Source organism: Microtus oregoni, unplaced genomic scaffold (assembly GCF_018167655.1).
Source record: "Microtus oregoni isolate MIOR12 unplaced genomic scaffold, Mior012 000012F_ref0000307, whole genome shotgun sequence".
Classification (NCBI taxonomy): domain Eukaryota; kingdom Metazoa; phylum Chordata; class Mammalia; order Rodentia; family Cricetidae; genus Microtus; species Microtus oregoni.
The window spans coordinates 24,422,781-24,442,288 of NW_024543071.1; the positions used below are offsets into that span (position 1 = coordinate 24,422,781).

Genomic DNA, 19,508 nt, shown 5'->3' on the forward strand with positions numbered 1-19,508 from the left:
CTGGACTGTTTAATTGTCTTTGGTGATGATGAAGATGAATTCTTTACAGATAAGGATGAATGTTTCAGATATCTAAAGTATAGTAATTTGCATTCCCCAAATCTATAGAATTTGAGACTTCCTCCAGACCTCCAAAATCCAATGTTAAGATTTAGTAGCTTTTTGCTTTTCTGGGCCCTGTCTTACCAAGGGAGTCTGTGTTCCTGGACAGTGTCTATGTAACAGATGTTTGTCTTACCCTTCTTTTGTTGTCTTCTCTTTCTGTTCTTGCCCCTAAGCAGCTGCCACATGTTGGCACTAACTACACTTACCCCAATGCTCATGGGGACAAGCTTGGCAGTTCTTCCCATTGGAAATGCCTATCTGCCATGACGAGGCTCCAAATCAAAGAAGCCGAGGAAAGTAGGGCTTTTGACAGTCTTATAGAACTTATTTATTTTTGCAGTTTCAGACAGTAGTATCAGCTGTGTCAGAAGAGTCCCCAGGCATTTACTTGAGTGGCACAACAGGAAGAACCTGTGAGCACTAGCAATCCCTCTTGAGTTTTTAGTCTCTACTCCCTCCCATGTTCTGTGAAAACGTATCTGCTGCTCTCCTTTCCAGTAGGAAATGCAGCACAGAAAGACCCTGACTCCTTAAACATGAGTGGCAGGGAATTGTGAAGAGAAATTTAGATGAACCAGCCACCTCTATTTTACTTAAACTATAATAACCATAAAGCCAAAGTTAAAAAAAAAACTTAAGAAAAAGACACATGACACAGAAATGCAACTAAGCCAAAATATCTAGATGATTAGCTATATATTAACCCTTGAGCCAGTATCTGGTGCTGAATACACCAAATTAAACTCATTCTCCAGGGACAGTGTGGCTTTGGAATTCTCTTTGGAGTCACAGGCAATACAATCTCTTCTAATATTCTTGTACTCAATGCAAGCTGATTTTTGAAGCTTATCAGGCACCAAAACCTTTGTCCTTGTCTGTGACAGAAAAAATAATCAGGAAACTAAGTTGCTGAATAAATTATTCTTATTTTTATATTTTAAAAAATAATAATTTATACTTTGTTTTTATACTTTTGAACAAAACATGGAAATCATTTCTTCCTATTCCGTGTTTTTCTTTCTACTTTAAGAAGACTACAACCAAGCTTCTCTTTCGTTTTGAAAAGTGCATGCATACCCTCTTGTCACACAGCAGGAGCTTGAGATGCACAGGTGTGAGGATGAGCAGTATGGCTCTTCCTGCGCTACACTGAATACAGTGGGAGGCAGTAATGTTCTACAATTTTCCAAAAGTCTGTCCTACTTTCTGTGTGTTTCCCATGTACTGAGAAACAATTTTTTTAAAAAAAAAACCTTTCCCTTTCTTTGTGCATATTTCTTAGTCCTTTAGACATATACTTAAAGTTTTAACATCTAATGTCTTGGTTGTTTCTGGTTTTCATGAACTCCAGAGAATGTTATAGTGTGAGTGATTTGTGTTAAGGCCCTCCTGGTCTCACCATGGTTTCCAGTAATATTTCTCTAGCTCCCTGGAATAGGAGCTCTACACAAAATGAATTCAAAAAAGCTCCTCAAATCTGGGTCTATCAGAAACACTTCTGCTGTATTTATAATGTAACCGGAAGCTGGTTAGATGAGGGTGTTCCCTCTCCCATATTGTGACAAGGTTACCTTGTGGGGTAATAACATAAATTATATTTTTAACAATTCCTGATTACACTAAAACAATCACAAGACATTTAACTTATTTATTATTTACGGTATTGATTACAGTCAGCACAAATAGGTTTCATAACTGGCTTACCCTTGCGATGCTTATCATCTGTTGTTCTGAGTCTCTCTGAATAATGATTTTTTTTGCAGTTATAGAAATAACGAATGGGTACTGACAGAAGGAAAACCTGCTCAACAAGCGAAAACAGAAAAAGCAAAATGGTGCATTTTTAGCAAAATTACACTAAGGGAACCTAAGGTACCCTGCAATATAAAACATTACTTTTGTGTGGTGTTTTACCATTTACAAAAAAATTTATGTGCATGATTTTATATCCATAAACCTATGAAAAATGTATCATTCCTGAAAGTGCAGTGCCTTAATTCCCTATAGGAAGCCACAGCTAACTTTCTAAATATGTGCTAGTCACTTACATCATTCACACAAATCGTTTCCATTTGTAAAGCCACCTATATTATCTGTGAAAAACATGGCCAACAGCAGGATAAAGTGCCAAAAGTGTTGATGGTGGAGAAATAGGACAGAATATTTACATGTTCAAATGAATATAAAATTCAATATTCAAGGACTATTTCTGATGTGTGAAAATCAGAAATGAGAAAATACAGCAATAATAGCATGCAAAAAGGAGTCATAATTTAAGAGTAATAGAATAAAGTTAGAAAAATGTTAGTAAGTACTATATTTAATGGTACAAAAACATGAAATGCATGAACTTATAAAGATATAAATTGTTATCAAAGAGTATGGAAATAACTTGGCTCCCAGGTCAGAGTTAAGTCTTATACTATATATGCAAGCCACAAACCATACAGCCATAAATACATGTGGAAAGAATGAATATGGCGGCAGTGATAGTTTGGGAGGTAGACTCCCATCAGAAGGGGCTGCAGTGTGTGCTAAGGTAGAGCTCAGCGGTAGAAGTGCAATGAAACCCTCGATGTTAGCTGTTCTCCATCTAAACACAGTAGGTGGTGTATCTGCAGCCACTGGTTGCAAAGAAGACATGAGAAAGAAGGGACAGCCCTATGTACTGAACATCAGACAGCTTTGACTCTGACTCCAAACTGATAACAAACCCAACTTGTTCAGTACTAGTAATAATAGTAGTAACTGAATGACTAATGCTAACTGAAAGTTTGGAAATAAAAGAAAATGCAATGAACTTAAAAAGGATATATGTTGGTTTCATTATATACTTTAAAACAGTGCTTCTCAACCTTTGTCATTTTGGTACATGAAAAGAAAATACTATGTACATGAAGTACCCAGATAAACAGCCCACGGTCAGTAGTGACTTGCTGAGGTCCAGAGCCCATTCTAGATCCCAGCTGACTGCCAACGGCAGCCGGGACCACCTGGAACACCTGTGGAGCACACTGCTGGCATGCTGCCCTGCGACTGGAAGGAGCTCTGTATTAAAAGTTGTCAAGGAAACAGTGCAACTCTTAGTTGTTTTATGGCCACAATTATGTTAAAATAGGAAGAAAAGTATCTTGGGAAGAGAAACTCTACCAAGAAAATATTCCACAGTTTGATTATAGTCTTTAGAAAAAATCATTTCCAGTTGTGATAGCTCATATGTGCACTGAGATTTGATCAGAGGGCCATTATAAACTTTAGGTCAATTCTCGTAGAATTCCTGGAAAGCTGAATCAATTCAGGTGTATATCTGGAAAGCTGAATCAATTCAGGTGTATATCTGGAAAGCTGAATCAATTCAGGTGTATTATCTGGAAAGCTGAATCAATTCAGGTGTATATCTGGAAAGCTGAATCAATTCAGGTGTATATCTGGAAAGCTGAATCAATTCAGGTGTATATCTGAATCAATTCAGGTGTATATCTGGGTTGTTTATATCTATAACTATATCTCTTCATCTTCTTAAGAAAAGTCTCCTGTATATTTCATGTTTGGAAAATAAATTACATTTGAGATAGGATTGATAATTTAATCCAAATATGGATAAAAAGTATAGGTATTCAAGAATTTTGCCAAGCATTTCAAAAACCTGTTGCATTAAACTGTGAAGCTCCTTTCTCTTCCTATTACTTCTATAAGTAATTCATAATCACTATTTGGGTGCAGACTGAGGGAGAAGGAGCGAATGTGTATCAGGTGACCATATGTATGTGATAATGAATTAGATTAAGCACTGGTACACTATGGCCTCCAAGACCAGGTGGCTTATCACCAGTTTTTGTAAAGTCATCTGGAACATTTATAGCCATTCATTTACATATTGTCTAGGACTGTTTCATGCTAAAAAGAAACATGTATTGTTCGCTGAACTGAAAATATTTATCTTCTGATACTTTAGAGAAAAAATATGTAAGTTGCCCTTGTGCATAGAATACTAAGCTCCAAGAGACCGTGTACCTAGGGAAGACCCCTCCTGTTCTTAAAAAGACGTTATTAACCAAAATAAAACTATATTAACATGTGTATAAACTCAAAATGTACCAAAAGTAAAACCTTTTGATAGACACAATGATATTTTAAAGATATGTATATGTTTATATGTACAGGAATTGTATTATTTATAATATAAACTTAAAATCCAGTTTTTTTAAAAATAACATTTTGTTAGAGAGATGAGCTGTAGACCATACCTGTGAGAATTTCCAAAGCTCTGCCAAGTATGATACTCTTCCATGAGATCAATGTGATCCAAGGTAGAATTATAGAAATCCGTGTAAGGAATAAGGGGAGGATGAACCAAATTGTTGGCAGTATCTGTGAAGATAAATTCTCATGTAGTGCTCTTTTCCAACATGTAGCGATCCATTCTAATAATAAACACATTGTTTAGCATCTATTGGCTAGCTTTAACTTAAATGTCCATTTTGCAGCTTTAACTTAAACTCCTGTTTTGCAGTTCCAACAACAACAACAAAAAAGCCATTTTTAACACTGTGGTCAAAATGCAGCTATTTCTTACTTTAAAAAGAAGTGTGATGAGGATCATAAAATGTTTAGAGTGCAGATGGCCACCTAAGCACCATTTCTCCACCAGTGTTGTCTCTTGTAGGATTCCTCCGTAATTAGTGGGAGTTCATGTTTTCTCAGGAATTAGTACTTAGTGGATCATCTGTACTTAAGACCATAATATAAAACACTGGAGAAACAAACCTTTTCCCAGCTTTATAAATTTTTTAATTTTAAAAATTTAAATTAAAAAATTATATAATGTAAAATTTATAAACAAAACAGGAAATATTTTTTTTCTTCAAAATAATGGTTTACAAGTTAAAGCTGCCTCCCTAGCACTCAGAGATACTCAAGGTATACCCTGCTATTTCTCCCGAGACTAGTGAGGGCGAGACCAGCTGACACCTACTGAGCAAAGCCAGCACTTTGGAGGCTGATGGGATCCACCAGGAACACTTTGTCAGAGGTGGGAACTCTTCTGGCTTCGCGGGAAACAGACGCAGGGAAACAAACTGTAGTAACCTCTCTACCAGCTGTTTGAATTTCTTCTGGGATAATCTGGCAAAGATTTTGAAATAATTCCAATCAAAATTTTCATTTCTTATTTTGTCAAAATATTTTTTCTAGAGATCAAACTACATCCTATGCACACAGATTATAGACTATTCATTCTCTCAAATTATATTTATTAAGTTGACAACATTTCAAAAGATATGAAACCCTATCATGGATACTGCTTCTCAAGTAAGAAATAAACACCCAAATTACTGTAGTGTCATTAATGTAATTTTAAGTTTTCAGTAGTCAGTTTCATGATTCACAGATCCCGCACTTGAAGGCTAACCTGCATGCTAACGTTTATCCCTTACACCACAGGTCAGCACTTGTGCTTGCATGGTTGTTTGTGGACATAAATCAATGGTGAGAATGTGGAGGCATGCACGAATGAGGGCCAGCATCTCATACTGGAACCCAGTGTCCTTTCTACAGTCTAATAACATGTTTTTCATCTTTTTGTGATTTTTTTTTTGCATGGCAGTATATACCTGTAACCCCTATAATTGGGAGGCTGAGACAGGGGGATTGTGAATTAGCAGTCCATTGGGATACATGGTAAGCTCTAGGTCAGCCTGAGGTACAGAGTGAGAGTCTGTCTCAAAAACCAAAAGCAAAAACCCAAATCCCACAGTGTAATAATTAAGTGCTGGCTAGTTCCAATGAACAAGAAGGATGTGGTGTGTTGTATAAAGAAATGGATGCATTATAGTCATACTGGCATGGTTCATAGTGCAACCATCATGACCTCAATTTAACCAATCAACTTACATGGAATAAAGTCAAGTATTAGCACTCAAAAAGTGGATGCTTGGTGAGCAGACAGGACTATACACAGGCCCCTGAGCAGGCTCAGTGGTGGTGTCTGCAGGTTCATCTGATGGTGACCTTGCAAACACTGCTAGTGTGAATAATGACAACTGACTGCACTGAGCTCTCATTTTGGAAATATTTTGCCCTTTTGGTTTCTATCCACCATAGAGAAAAGTCTGTTAATGTAAATACACTTCTGAGGGGAAGAAGTAATGTGCTTTTGCAATCTTGTATTTTTCATAAGGCAAAGAGAAAGCATCACATAAATAATAAGATGTGTTTATAAACAGAGAAGAAATAAAAAGATACACAATGAAACAATGGGTGAACAAATCCAGTTGAGCTGTATAAAAAAACAGAAACGTGCCATAGAAAAATTGCAAATAATAGATATTTACAACAATTTTCACAAAAACATTATCACTTAGATTAAAAATAGATTTTTATATATTACTAAATCATATATTTCATAACTGGCTTTTGAAACATTTCAAAGTATAAACATCATTCCTAAAAATCTTTAAAACAGTCAAATATGGTAAAGGTTTACAGTAGCTTATCACAAAATTAGTAATATCACATTGAAAACTGAGAGACTGAAACGTCTTAGTATTGCAGAAGGTTTACTTTTTCAGCCAGTGAACTAGGAAATGGTGGTCAGCTTCCACTAGGGCAGCTATCTGTCGTAGCAAATGAGCATAGATGACATATGTAGATGTGATATTAAATTGAGGATTCTGAAAAAGATATGAAAGATAACTGTGTTAAATTGTGTTAACAAGGAAAGTCATAAAGTGTAGTAATAAGGGCGGCGGGGCTGCGTCCCCAGCACCCCGGCTGCCTGGCTAGCTTATGCCCGAAATAACAACACACAAATTGTATTCATTTAAACATTGCTTGGCCCTTTAGCTCTCGCCCTTACTGGCTAATTCTGATATCCGGATCAACCCATTTCTAATCATCTGTGTAGTGCCCCTAGGTGCGCTTACCGGGAAGATTCTAGCCTATGTCCATCCTGGGTCAGAGCTTCATCGCGTATGTCTGCCCAGGAGCCGGGAGCATGGTGTCTCTTCTGAGGCGTCTGCTCCCAAGAGGAGAGCTGTGGAGTCTGAGCTCACTTCCTCTTCCTCCCAGCGTTCTGTTCTGTTTACTCCTCCCACCTATCTTCTAACCAATGAGGGCCAAGCAGTTTCTTTTTATTTAACCAATGACCTTCCTCCATCAATAAAGCTTAATGAGTTTTAAGTGGCAAATTCAGGAAGCTACATTTGAGTTTCTGCAGTTCTTTAAAAACAAGTGATTTGTCATTTCTTTAAGCAAGACTGGTTCTGCTGCAGTACAACGCACAGGCAAATCGGGGTCTGAGGGTCGATCCTACCACATTAGCTGTGCGTCATTAGGTGTGGTTTTAAAACTTTAATTCTTAATTTCCTCAGTTGAAAGATGGAAATATTATCTACCTCAAGAGTTGTTTTGAGCTTTAAAAAAAGAAAACATAAGCACTTAGGTTTATCTTTCATAAATACTGGTAATCACTATTATCCAATTAAATAACAACAAAATAATATGGGTTTTCTGGACTTAAAAAGGAACACCATGTAATGCTAGCTGTGAAGCTTCTGCACTGGGAAATGATTGGCTGCACATGTCACAAAGAACAAGCGTGTCCTCTGACAACTTTTCCGTGTTAAAGGACTGCAAGAGTTTTCACAACAAAGCAAGGCCCACGTTCTCTTTCAAAAAGCTGATGCTTTATTACAGTGTACATTTCAGAAATGTCTGTAAAAGTAACTATTATTAAAATCAGGTGCTGGCTGGGGAGATGGCCAGGTGGTTTAGAATGCCTGTTGCCCTTCCAGAGGATCTGAGTTTGGTTTCAGAACCCAGAACTGTACAATGCTAGTTCCAGGGCATGTGACTAGCCTTCACGGGCACTCAACACATGAAGCATGTACACACGCACAAATAAAATGTAAAAATAAATCTTTAAAAATTGATCCAATTGTGATAATGATAAAAGAACACTGTTTTTCAAAACTGATGAACAGGAGTGAAATTGGCGCTGATCGTACTCCAGCCACAGCTCTGGGAAAGGGTGATGTGTGAGCAGAGCTGACCGCTAACACACTCCTCTAAGACAGCTGAGCTTCACAGTGTTGTTTTGTAGCTTTTCTCTCTGCATGTTTTCTTTTCTTCTAGTTTTGATGCTTTTCTCATTTATTTCCTTTATCTTTCTTGGTCATTCTCCCTTCCCATTTTTTTGTTTTTTGTTTTTCTTTTGTTTCCTATGTTTCTTTTATTGAATATGATACTGGTAATATCATAATACTGAATTAAATGCTTAATATTTTTTACTTTTAAGTGAATTAATATACTTGGACAACTTGGTAAATTTATAAAGAATGATGCAAATGTGTTAAATAATATAGATTTTTCAAAAATAATTAAAAATAAAAATTTGCTTTGTATATTTTTGAATCTGTATCTCTCTCATGAGGAAGCAAGTATCATTTTGCCTTAGAACAAATAGTAACAACTTCGATGTTTCTATCAGAATTCTAATGAACATTAGTGAACAATATGGACAACTTAGAAACCGGGCACATGGGGAAGTTCTTTAGCCTGTTCCAGTTAGTACAAAGGAAAGAGTCTAAATGAAATGGGAAGAACATCCATTCTGTTTGTTCCTGGACACCATGGAAAGTGGACAAGACCTCACTAATAACTTAAGTCCTCACCTAATTTAGCTTCTCGGTGTTTGTTACAATGTTAGTCTTTGGGTTGCAAGTAACTATTATTCTGAAGAGTATTAATACGATTGACAAGTAATAGTTATCTGCTATCATTTAATTTGTACATGCAGACTGACATGAATCTAACAATTCTCACTTACCTGTAACAATATAAAATATGCTCTAAGATCATCTTTTGTTCGAGGGCTGAAAAAAGAACATGCATGACTGATTACAAATGACCATTGAATTTCATAGTATCTAACAAAGACATGACCATTACATGTTTTTCCAAGAACTGAGAAGCCAAAATGAATTTAAATTCACAGGCATTATTCTTATTGAGAGAGTAACACATCTCTAGTATCCTGGGAAATAGGTTAGTTCTGAGTACCCCTAAAACCCAAATTCCTCAAAGAGCTATAGCATTTTAAGGTAAAAGACTAACTAGGGAAATGGTTAAAAGTTGAATAAATAATCAGCAATTTAAAATATATTTTGTTTAACACAGATTATTTTTACTTAATATTTATCTATACATTAAAGGAAGAAAATGTGCTTCTGCTTACAGGCCATTCCTGAAGTGACAGAAATGTCAAGAAACTGCAATAAGCAGTCCCTGAATTTTCAAACATAGCTAAAGCATAAGAAAAAGATCCTACAACTGTCAGCATGAAGATGACAGGATTCTTTAAAGAGGAAATTACTAAATCCCTAAAAGAAATCCAGGAAAATACAAACAGTGTGAGGAAATGAATAAATCTCTTAAAGAAATCTATGAAGGGCTGGAGAGATGGCTCAGTGGTTAAGAGCACTGGCTGCTCTTCCAGAGGTCCTGAGTTCAATTCCCAGCAACCACATGGTGGCTCACAACCATCTGTAATGAGATCTGGTACCCCCTTCTGACCTGCAAGCATGCATGAAAGGAATGCTGTATACATAATAAATAAATCTTTAAAAATAGAAGAAAACATTTTAAAAAAATCTATGAAAAAACCAGTGGCAGGAAATGAATAAAATTATTAAATATCTGAAATGGAAGTAGAATCAATAAAGAATACCCAAACTGAGGGAATTCTGGAAGTAAAAATTTTAAGAATTTGAATAGAAACTATAGAGCCAAGCTTTGCCAACAGAATATAAGAGATAGAAGAAAGAATTTCAGGTGTTGAAGATACAATAGAAAAAATGAAAACATCAGTTAAAGAGTTGAATCAAAAAACAAAAACAAGCCGGGCGGTGGTGGTGCACGCCTTTAATCCCAGCACTCGGGAGGCAGAGGCAGGCGGATCTCTGTGAGTTCGAGACCAGCCTGGTCTACAAGAGCTAGTTCCAGGACAGGCTCCAAAACCACAGAGAAACCCTGTCTCGAAAAAAAAAAAACAAAAAACAAAAACAAAAAAACAAAAACAAAAACAAAACAAAACAACAACAACAAAAAACTCCTGACAAAAACATCCAGGAAAGCTGGGACACTATGAAAGACAAAGCATAAGAATAACAGGAATCAACTGGTCCAGAGACAGCAATCTCCACTGGAACAGGTACAGGGGAGTAAGTGCTGAATGAGTGAGCCAGAGCCAGAGACTGCTGAGAGTTTGGATGTGAATCTGGGACCTTCAAGGCAATAGACCTAAGCTAGGACCCCTGTGGGTCTGGGCATGAGTCTAGGACCTCTGAGTGAATAAGCCTGAGCCAGGTCCTCTGTGGTTCTGGGCACACCTGAGTCTGGGAATTCCGAGGTAGTAGATCTGAGCCAGAAACCAACTCAAAGCCTGGGACTTCTGCAGGAGGGGATCCAGACCAGGATTTACAGAAACGGGTCAAAGCCGGTAACCTAGGCCAAAGTAGGCCTAAGACAGCAAACTCCAAGGGAGCAGGGCAAAGCACAGGAGTGCTGAGCTATCTCTAGGAACACAGAGTAACCAATGGGTTAACTAGAACTGTGGCACTGACTGTACCACGAGGAACAACCATCTGAGATTTGGAATCACTGGCACCTAGAAGATTACTCAACAGAATCTCAGACAGTCCCAACCACACCTATTAGAAGAAAACATGAGTAGAAAAGGTAAGAACACATGCAACACCACAAAGAGCAACACAACACCAGTAAAACCTAAAGACCCTACAATAGCAAGACCTAAACAACCAAATATAGATGAAGTAGAAGAAAATTACCTAAAAAATAATTTCAAGAGAATGTTTGATATTCTTAAAGAGGAAATGAGAAATTCCCTTAAAGAAATAGAGGAAAAGACAAACAAAAAATTGGAAGACATCAGCAAATCCCTTAAAGAAAACCAAGAAAAAAAAAATCGAACATATGAAAGAAACTATTCAAGACTTGAAAACTGAAACAGAGACAATAAAGAAAACACAAGTCGAGGGAATTATAGGAATACAGTTCATGAGAAAACGATCAGGAACCACAAACTCAAGCATGAACAGCAGAATACAAGAGATGGAAGAAAGAATCTCAAGCACTGAAGATACAATAGAGGAAATCGACTCATCAGTTAAAGAAAACATTAAATCTAACAAAAGCTTAACCCAAAATATCCAGAAAATATGGGACACCATGAAAAGGCCAAATCTAAGAATAATAGGTATAGAAGTAGGAAAAGAAGTTCAAATCAAAAGCACAGAAAATATATTTAACAAAACCATAGAAGAAAACTTTCCCAACCTAAAGAAAGATATACCTATGAAGATACAAGAAGATTACGGAACACCTAATAGACTGGATCCAAATAAAAAGTTCTCTCACCAAACAATAATCAAAACACTAAACATACAGAGTAAAGGAAGAATATTAAGAGCTGCAAAGGAAAAAGGCCAAGTAACATATAAAGGTATACCTATCAGAATTACACCTGACTTCTCAGTGGAGACAATGAAAGCCAGAAGGTCCTGGTCAAGCGTCATGCTGACATTAAGAGACCACGGATGCCAACCCAGACTACTATACCCAGCAAAACTTTCAATCACCATAGAAGGACAAAACAAGATATTCTACAACAAAACTAGATTTCACCAATACTTAGCCATAAACCCATCCTTACACAAAATACTAGAAGAAAAACCCCAACCCAAGGGAGTTGGCTACACCAACAAAAACACAGACAATTGATAGTCTCATATCAGCAAATCCCAAAGAGGGAAAAACGTACAAATTAACATCACCAACAATGAAAACTAAATTAACAGGAGATAGCAATCACTGGTTATTAATATCCCTTAATGTAAATGGACTCAACTCACCTATAAAAAGGCACAGGCTAACAGATTGGATACAAAAACAGAATCCATCCTTCTTTTACATACAAGAAACACATCTCAACCTCAAAGACAGACATTGTCTCAGAGAAAAGGGTTGGGAAAAACTATACCAATCAAATGAACCTAAGAAACAAGCGGGTGTAGATATCCTAATATCTAACAAAATAGACTTCAAGTTAAAATTAATAAAAAGAGACAAAGAAGGTCATTTCATATTAGTCACAGGAAAAATCCATCAAGAGGAAATTTCAGTACTGAACATCTATGCCCTAAATACAAGGGCACCCTCATATATAAAAGAAACACTTCTAACACTTTTAACATTAAACCCCACACACTAACAGTGGGAAGCTTCAACACTCCACTTTCACCACTGGACAAGTCAGACAAAAAATGAACAGAGAAATAAGAGAACTAACTGGTACTCTGCAGGCTACCAAAAAAAGAAACCTAAGCACCAACTCAACCATAAAGCCTTTGTTACAAACTTTGTGGGACTAACCAACTGACGTCAGATTTGACTTAAGGCCCAATCTACCATACCTGACATTGGATGGGCCTTAACCAAGAACCAGACACCAGATAGTTCAGAAACCTAGGGTAAAACCAAATACTACTTGTCTTTTTTTTTTTCTCAATAAAAAAACTCCTGATGATATTCTCATAGGTTGGTGCCTTATTCAGCCATCATCAGAGAAGCTTCTCTTGCAGCGGACAGGAGTAATACACAGACACACAGTCAGCTACTACACAAAGTGAGAGAGACCTTGAAACACAGCTCTAAACAAGTTGTTTCCATCAAATCCCTCCCCTCAGAATTCAGAGAACACCATGGAAGGGAAGGCAAAAGGAGTGCAGGAGACAAAGGGTACGGAGGACACTAGGGGAACCAGGTCCTCTAAAACAACTGAGCAAAGCTCATAAGAATTCAGAGACTGAAGGCACAATCACAGAGCCCACATATTTCTGCACCAAGTCCTCTGCATACAAACTGTATCCTTCAGTTCAATGCTTTTATGATGAGTCCTGAATGTGTAGAGGAATGGGTCTCTGATTCTTGTGCCTTCTCTTTTGGCTCTTTTTTATTGGTGTGGCTGGTCCAACTTCAATATGATGGTTATTGTTTTATCATAACATAACTTATTTTGCTATGTTTGGTTGTTTTCTCCTAGAAGTCTGTTATTTTTCTAATGAGGGTCAGAAAGGGAGTAGATCTGGAAGGGAGAGAAGAGAAGCAGAGAGAAACTGGGAGGAGTAGAGGGAGGGGAAACTATATATATATATATATATATATATATATATATATATATATACATACATACATATGGAAAATAAATGCCTAAAAACCATTCCCATCTAGCTACTAACTACAAGAATTTTACTTTGGGCATCATGAAAAATAGTATTTTTTTCAGTGTTAATCTTGATTTTAACATCAGTTTTGTAGGAGACTTTTAGTTTCAAATCTAACCAGTGTTTCTCACATGTTCAAGGTCTATAGTGCATTGTCTCATATGCTTAAAAGGAACCTTCTAATTTAAAAATTATTCATGGACATAAAATCATATGTAATCCAAGATCTTGACTGAACCCTAGACTAAAGGCAGAAGTCAGGTATTAGCCCTTCTGAGGGTACTAAAGTCTGATGAGTGAATGCTATATGCTCAGGACTTGGCTTTTTATCCACTACTTTTGCCTCAAGTCTTTTCCATTCCATTTGTACTTCAAAAGTAGCAGTGTTATTTATGTTTACATGAATTATTAGGCACAGCCAACAGAAAGTATCTATGAGCCTCTCTTCTGCTTTCGATAATGCTTTTGTTATGCTCAGGAAGTAGTCAAGACCCAGTTTGGCCTGAGGTGCTTACCTGAGTTTTCTCCTGAGTATTAGGAGTTTTCTTTAAGGCTAGTAACGTATTCTCTGAGAAAATTTTATTGGCTATAAGAAGTGCAAGGTTATTGATTAGTACTCATCCTATGTTTGCATAGCACATATGCCTAAACACAAAAATATTTACATTCAGCTTTGAAAGGTTCATTGATTTCCTTATGCTTATTTACAGATCCCAAGAAATCACAAATCTCAGTAAACTAAACAGCTTTGTTTCAAGTATTCTATGCTCTTTTCTGATCCATGTCATTATTAAAGCACATCTAAGATACTTCCTAAGAGTAAAACATACTCACATATATTAAGGATACATGAGATATGTATCTAAGTTATCTATACAGATTAGATGCAAGTTACAATTACCCTTTCCATTCTCGTAACAGGCTGTTAATGATTCCCTTCAATACAGACTTCTGAATATCTTGAGGCTGGAGGCAAAAGAAAATAATTAGATAAAATAATGGCTAGGATAGTTTGTGATTTTTTACATTCATTTTATTCACAGATCTATCTGGATAATTACAAGCAGACTTGGTGACTGTAGAATGGTACTAGGAACAGCAGTATCCATTTCACATCTGAGAACTCCAGGGAATACTAATGATGTAGATTATTACGAAGTTGTTTTCTGGGATTCGGAGAGTACAATCTGCAGAAATATATACGTGATCCTTTGATGACCAGCAACAGTCTTATATAACTAAAAAACAATTCCATTTTCCTTTCTTTGAGAGGAAAAAATCATGGACACAAGTTCAACAGTATAGTGTTTACTAAACTGAAATGGTTGGCATATACTTTGGATATGTATACACAGATTCAAGTTATACCTTTCTGTGTGCCAAAGGTTTCAGTATGTAATCCAGGATGGCCTTGAACTTTTCATCTTCCTTAGCTTCTTAAGTGCTGGGATTATAAGTATGTACAATTATACCTGGCTATTTGTGATGCATTTAATCCTAACAAGCCATGCTTGGTAATTTAGCAAGTGCAACCAAGTTATGTTCTATAAAAATTATATTTTTCTTTTATTTTAATATTATAATATAATTACATCATTCTATGTAGCGCGATTAATAAAAACCCAGAAACAAATATTGGGGTTCAACCTGAAGATTAGAAAAGAAAAGTAGCCAAGCCACTAGAGAGCTCTTACCTTTATGAAACTTCAGGCTGAAAGAGAGAGAGTTTCTGTCTCATCTTGCTTTATATTCCTCTTTAAAGTGCTGGGATTAAAGGCGTGCACTACCCCACCCAGCCTCTAAGGCTAACAAGTGTGGCTGCTGGGATTAAAGGTGAGTTCCTCCACTACCTAGTCTGTATGATTGACCAGTGTGACTGTTTTGCATTCTGATTTCAGGCAGGCTTTATTTATTAAAATACAAATGAAATATCACTACAATTTCCCCTTCCCTTTCCTTACTCCAAACTCTCCTATATAGCCCTCTTCACTCACTTTCAAATTCATGGTTCCTTTTTCATTGTTACGTGTGTATATGTTTATCACACAACCCCCCAAGTATAACCTGCTTAGTCTGTATAATGAATGTTATGTGTATGTGTGTTTTCAAGAATGACCTTCAGAATTGAATAGCCAAATAAAAGGAAAAATATTTTACCCTCATTCCCCAAACAAAATCGTAAGTACAGACCAGTAGTTATTAACCTGTGGGTCATGGCCCCTTTGGTAAACCTCTATCTCCAAAAATACTTACATTATGATTCATAACAGTAGCAAAATTATAGTTATGAAGTAGAAATGAAAATAATTTTATGGCTGGGGTCACCACAACATGAGGAACAATAGTAAAGGATCGCAGGAAGGTTGAGAACCACTGGTATAGACCAACATCTCACTTAAGCACAGATGTAAAACACTCAATAAAATATTAGCAAATTGAGCCAAAAACATACAAAAAGAATTAGACACCTTGGCCATGTAGAATTTATTCCAACTTTTAAAGGCGGATTTGACTTTTGAAAACAAAAGTATATAATTATGTTAGCAAACTAAAGAAAATTCTTAATTTCTACTCAAGAAATCTGAGACGGTGTTAAGCACTTCCTGTGACGGATTCAGAACTACACAAGCAATGTCCTTTCCCTGAGTAAGTGAAACATGAGTTTAGAAAGTCTTCCTAAACACAGACTGGATAAAGAAGTATTTTCTGTTTCATTCTCAGTTAATTAGAAAAAGAATAACTCGAGTTTTTGAAAATTTCAATTTTATTGATCATAAAATTGTATCAGAAATTCTACTGAAATTATCTTACAAAATGGCTGCAAAATCAAAATAGAGGAGCTGAAGAGATGGCTCAGCAGTCAAGAGCACTTATTCCTCTTCCAGAGGACCTGAGTAGTTCAGTTCCCAGTACCCACACAGGAAGCTGACAACCACCTGTAATTCCAGCTCCAGGGGATCGGGTATGCTCTGGTGGCCTCTGTAGGCACCTTACACATACAGCATACATTCATACAGTCATACACATAAATTAAAAATCAAAATAAATACTTTTTAAAAAATAAAAGAGTTGTGCAATAAATAATAGCATAATGTTACACCACAGGGATATGTCCATAAACAATACTTACAGTGTTAAGTAAGGCATCAAATACAGCGTTCACCAAATTAGCATTAACCCCAGAGTCCTCAATCGTATTAAATGAGGCAGTGGCATCTTTCTGCAAATTCAATTGAAGAATTAAATATGTTGGATATTTCATAGATTGTTCTTAATATTATCTGAACCATACTTTTTTTTATAATCTCAACAAATCTTGTTTGATGATCCAAAAAAGTAAATGAGCTCATAAGAAAGATTTTGATAACTTTTTTAAAAATTGAAAGAAATCAGCATTAATAGTGAAATAAATATTTACTAAATCACATAATATTTTGATACATATAATTGAAAAACATACACTGTTTAAGTCTATACTGACTATAAAATCGAGTCTGATTTTTTATTTGAAATTATAAGTGAATGGATCCTTATACATTATCTTTTATACATTATAATGTATCTTTTATACATTACCTTAAACGCAGCATTTAATTCTGTGAAGGAATCAAATGCTGTTATATAAAAAGCATGTACTGATTTCCAATTTCCTGTTGACTCAGCTTTTTCTAAATGTTCCCTAAAAAACAAAGTAAAACAAATAAAACCATATATTAACCATAAGTGGAGAGAAACATCATCCAGATAAAACGGCATTTCTTTTTTAAAAAAAGAAAGTAATTACATAATTCTAAATAATAAAAGCAACATAAATTGTTATAGTTGATATAAAAATAGCATATAAATCAGGTGGTGGTGGTTCATGCCTTTAATCCCAGTACTTGGGAGGTAGAGGCAGGCAGATCTCTGTGCGTTCAAAGCCATCCTGGTCTACAAAGCAAGTTCCAGGACAGCCAGGGCTACTGAGCGAGTTCCAGGACAGGCTCCAAAGCTACACAGAAAAACCCTGTCTCAAAAAAAAGTTAGCATATAAATATATAGTTCTTAATTGTATTAAAATATCAATTCAGCTTTAATGTTTTTCATTTACCTATTTTTTTAAATGTTCTTTTTTTAAAAGTTTTTTCCCCCCCCAAGAGTCTTGTTCTGTAGTCCCTGCTGGACTCAAGTTTGGAGTGCTCCTGCCTCAGGCTTCTGAGTGCTAAAACTATTGATGTGTACCCTCATGTTTCCCTTTTCCATAACAGTCCAGCTTCTGGAGCTGACTTTCCCATTCTCACTTCAGTGTTTCTAATTCAGAGTGATGTTACAGCTTTTACCGTATGGTTACACAGTAGATGAATTCGTGTGTGTGTTTGTGTGTGTGTTAATGGTAGAATTCATTATTTACTGACATCCTTTTGGTTCAATTTGACTCAAGAATCTCTTAGTTTCTTTTTTTTCCTACAATATATCTACTATCCATTATTCACACATTTATTTATATCTTCAACTTAAGATATATTGTCAAGGTATCTTTTGTGTCTTTTATCTGATATCTTAACAATCTACAAGTTCAGGCAAAGATGTTAAACTACATAAAGCACTGACATGCAGATCACTATCATTCTACACAGAAGAGTGAGCTGGAACTTACTCAAAGTCTTTCACACTTTTGGGCTGGCTAGGAAGGGTAGGTTCTGGAAGGGCTGGGACCTTCACTTCAGATGGTAATGCATCCACAGACATCCGCTGTTTCTGTCTAACATCAAGACAAAGTGGTGGTAGATCTCTCACTGTGAAGTTAAGAGAATGTAATGAATGTAAACTCTTCCAAATTAGCCAATATTAGGGTAATTCAATGTGAACAGCAAACAGAGCATTTTATAATGCATTCACTTTGGGATCATATTAACAAAAACCCTATCCCAGTGACTGGCACACCCCAAGCACTTCACTTTCAACAGTTATTAATTAGGCCATGTCTTCCATGCATTCAGAGCCTTTAATAGCTATTTGGCTATACCTTATATAGAGTTTACTACCTATCTCCACTTCTCCCCAAAGCCATTTATCAATGAAATGTATAGTTCTTTCTCTTGCCTTCCTTTTCAAAGGTGTCTTTCAAGGAGTATTTCAGTGAAACTTAATATTGTTATTGCTTATTAACTTTTCAGAAACATGTAAATTACTTATATAAGTCCTCTATAACTTGTAAGTCTTAGCATTTTCTTATCAGTGTCCATAATAAGTAAGATCTTATTTTTGAGTTTTGTTCTGACCTATTTGTTCTTTTGAGTGTTCTATCATTTTCATTAAGTAGTTACATATGTTTAAGATCTCAGTTGTGGGCATGTATTTCTCATGTGTTTTCATTGTCTTCATGATCATTTATTAGCTCCTTGTTATAATAAAAATTTGTAATTGAAAATTACAAAACTTGACCATGACCCTTTTGTTGCTAATTGTTCCTTGAAAATGTTATTTCTGAGCTTTCAGAAGCACGTGCACTTGGGCCAGTTGCTGTTTCTAAGATCTCTATTACCCACATTCTCCCTCCTCCTTGTACTCAGTAGATTTTTCTTCGGTCACTATGCTCCTCAACTGTGTTATAAGCTCAGTCTGCAAGCCCTGGGTTATCTCAGAGAATCCTCAAGGATTATTTCCTTTAGACCTAATCAAGAGACCTCTCTGTATTCACCTGCTCTTGACAAAATCCTTTCAGCTTTAGAACCTGCCTTCTAAGCTCATCAGTGAATTCCTATTGTTTTGAAACTCTCTTATCTCTCCCCATCTCCCCTTACCCCCAAAAGTTAGAAGGGAAGGAGGTCGGGCCTTGGGAAAACAGGAGGATTGGGATAAAGGAAGGTTGGACAGGGGAGCACGGAACCACAATTCTTAGTTAAGGGAGCCACTTTAGGGTTGGCAAGAGACCTGACCCTAGAGGGGCTCCCAGGTGCCCATGCCGAGGTCCCCAGTTAGTTCCTTGGACAGTTGAGGATAGGGAACCTGAAATGACCCTATCCTAGAGCAATACTGATGAATATCTTGCATATCACCATAGAACCTTCATCTGGTGATGGATGGAGATAGAGACAGAGACCCACACTAGAGCACTGGACT

At 36.4% G+C, this 19,508-nt stretch overlaps 1 protein-coding gene across 2 annotated transcripts in view; it reads right to left on the minus strand.

Moving 5' to 3' along the window:
- Hectd2 (HECT domain E3 ubiquitin protein ligase 2) overlaps window positions 1-19,508 on the minus strand; it is a 65,590-nt gene that overhangs the window by 16,585 nt on the left and 29,497 nt on the right. For both annotated transcript variants that reach the window (XR_005975293.1, XM_041662060.1), the window contains exons 3-11: window positions 18,043-18,181; window positions 16,983-17,085; window positions 16,537-16,626; window positions 14,308-14,372; window positions 8,933-8,978; window positions 6,667-6,776; window positions 5,081-5,229; window positions 4,353-4,476; window positions 1,810-1,906 (exon numbers count right to left, since the gene is read on the minus strand). Coding sequence is in view for 1 of the 2 variants with exons in the window: in XM_041662060.1 (XP_041517994.1) it covers window positions 1,810-1,906; window positions 4,353-4,476; window positions 5,081-5,229; window positions 6,667-6,776; window positions 8,933-8,978; window positions 14,308-14,372; window positions 16,537-16,626; window positions 16,983-17,085; window positions 18,043-18,181 (923 nt within the window). In the remaining variant the exon portion in view is untranslated. The remainder of the gene's footprint in view (window positions 1-1,809; window positions 1,907-4,352; window positions 4,477-5,080; window positions 5,230-6,666; window positions 6,777-8,932; window positions 8,979-14,307; window positions 14,373-16,536; window positions 16,627-16,982; window positions 17,086-18,042; window positions 18,182-19,508) is intronic.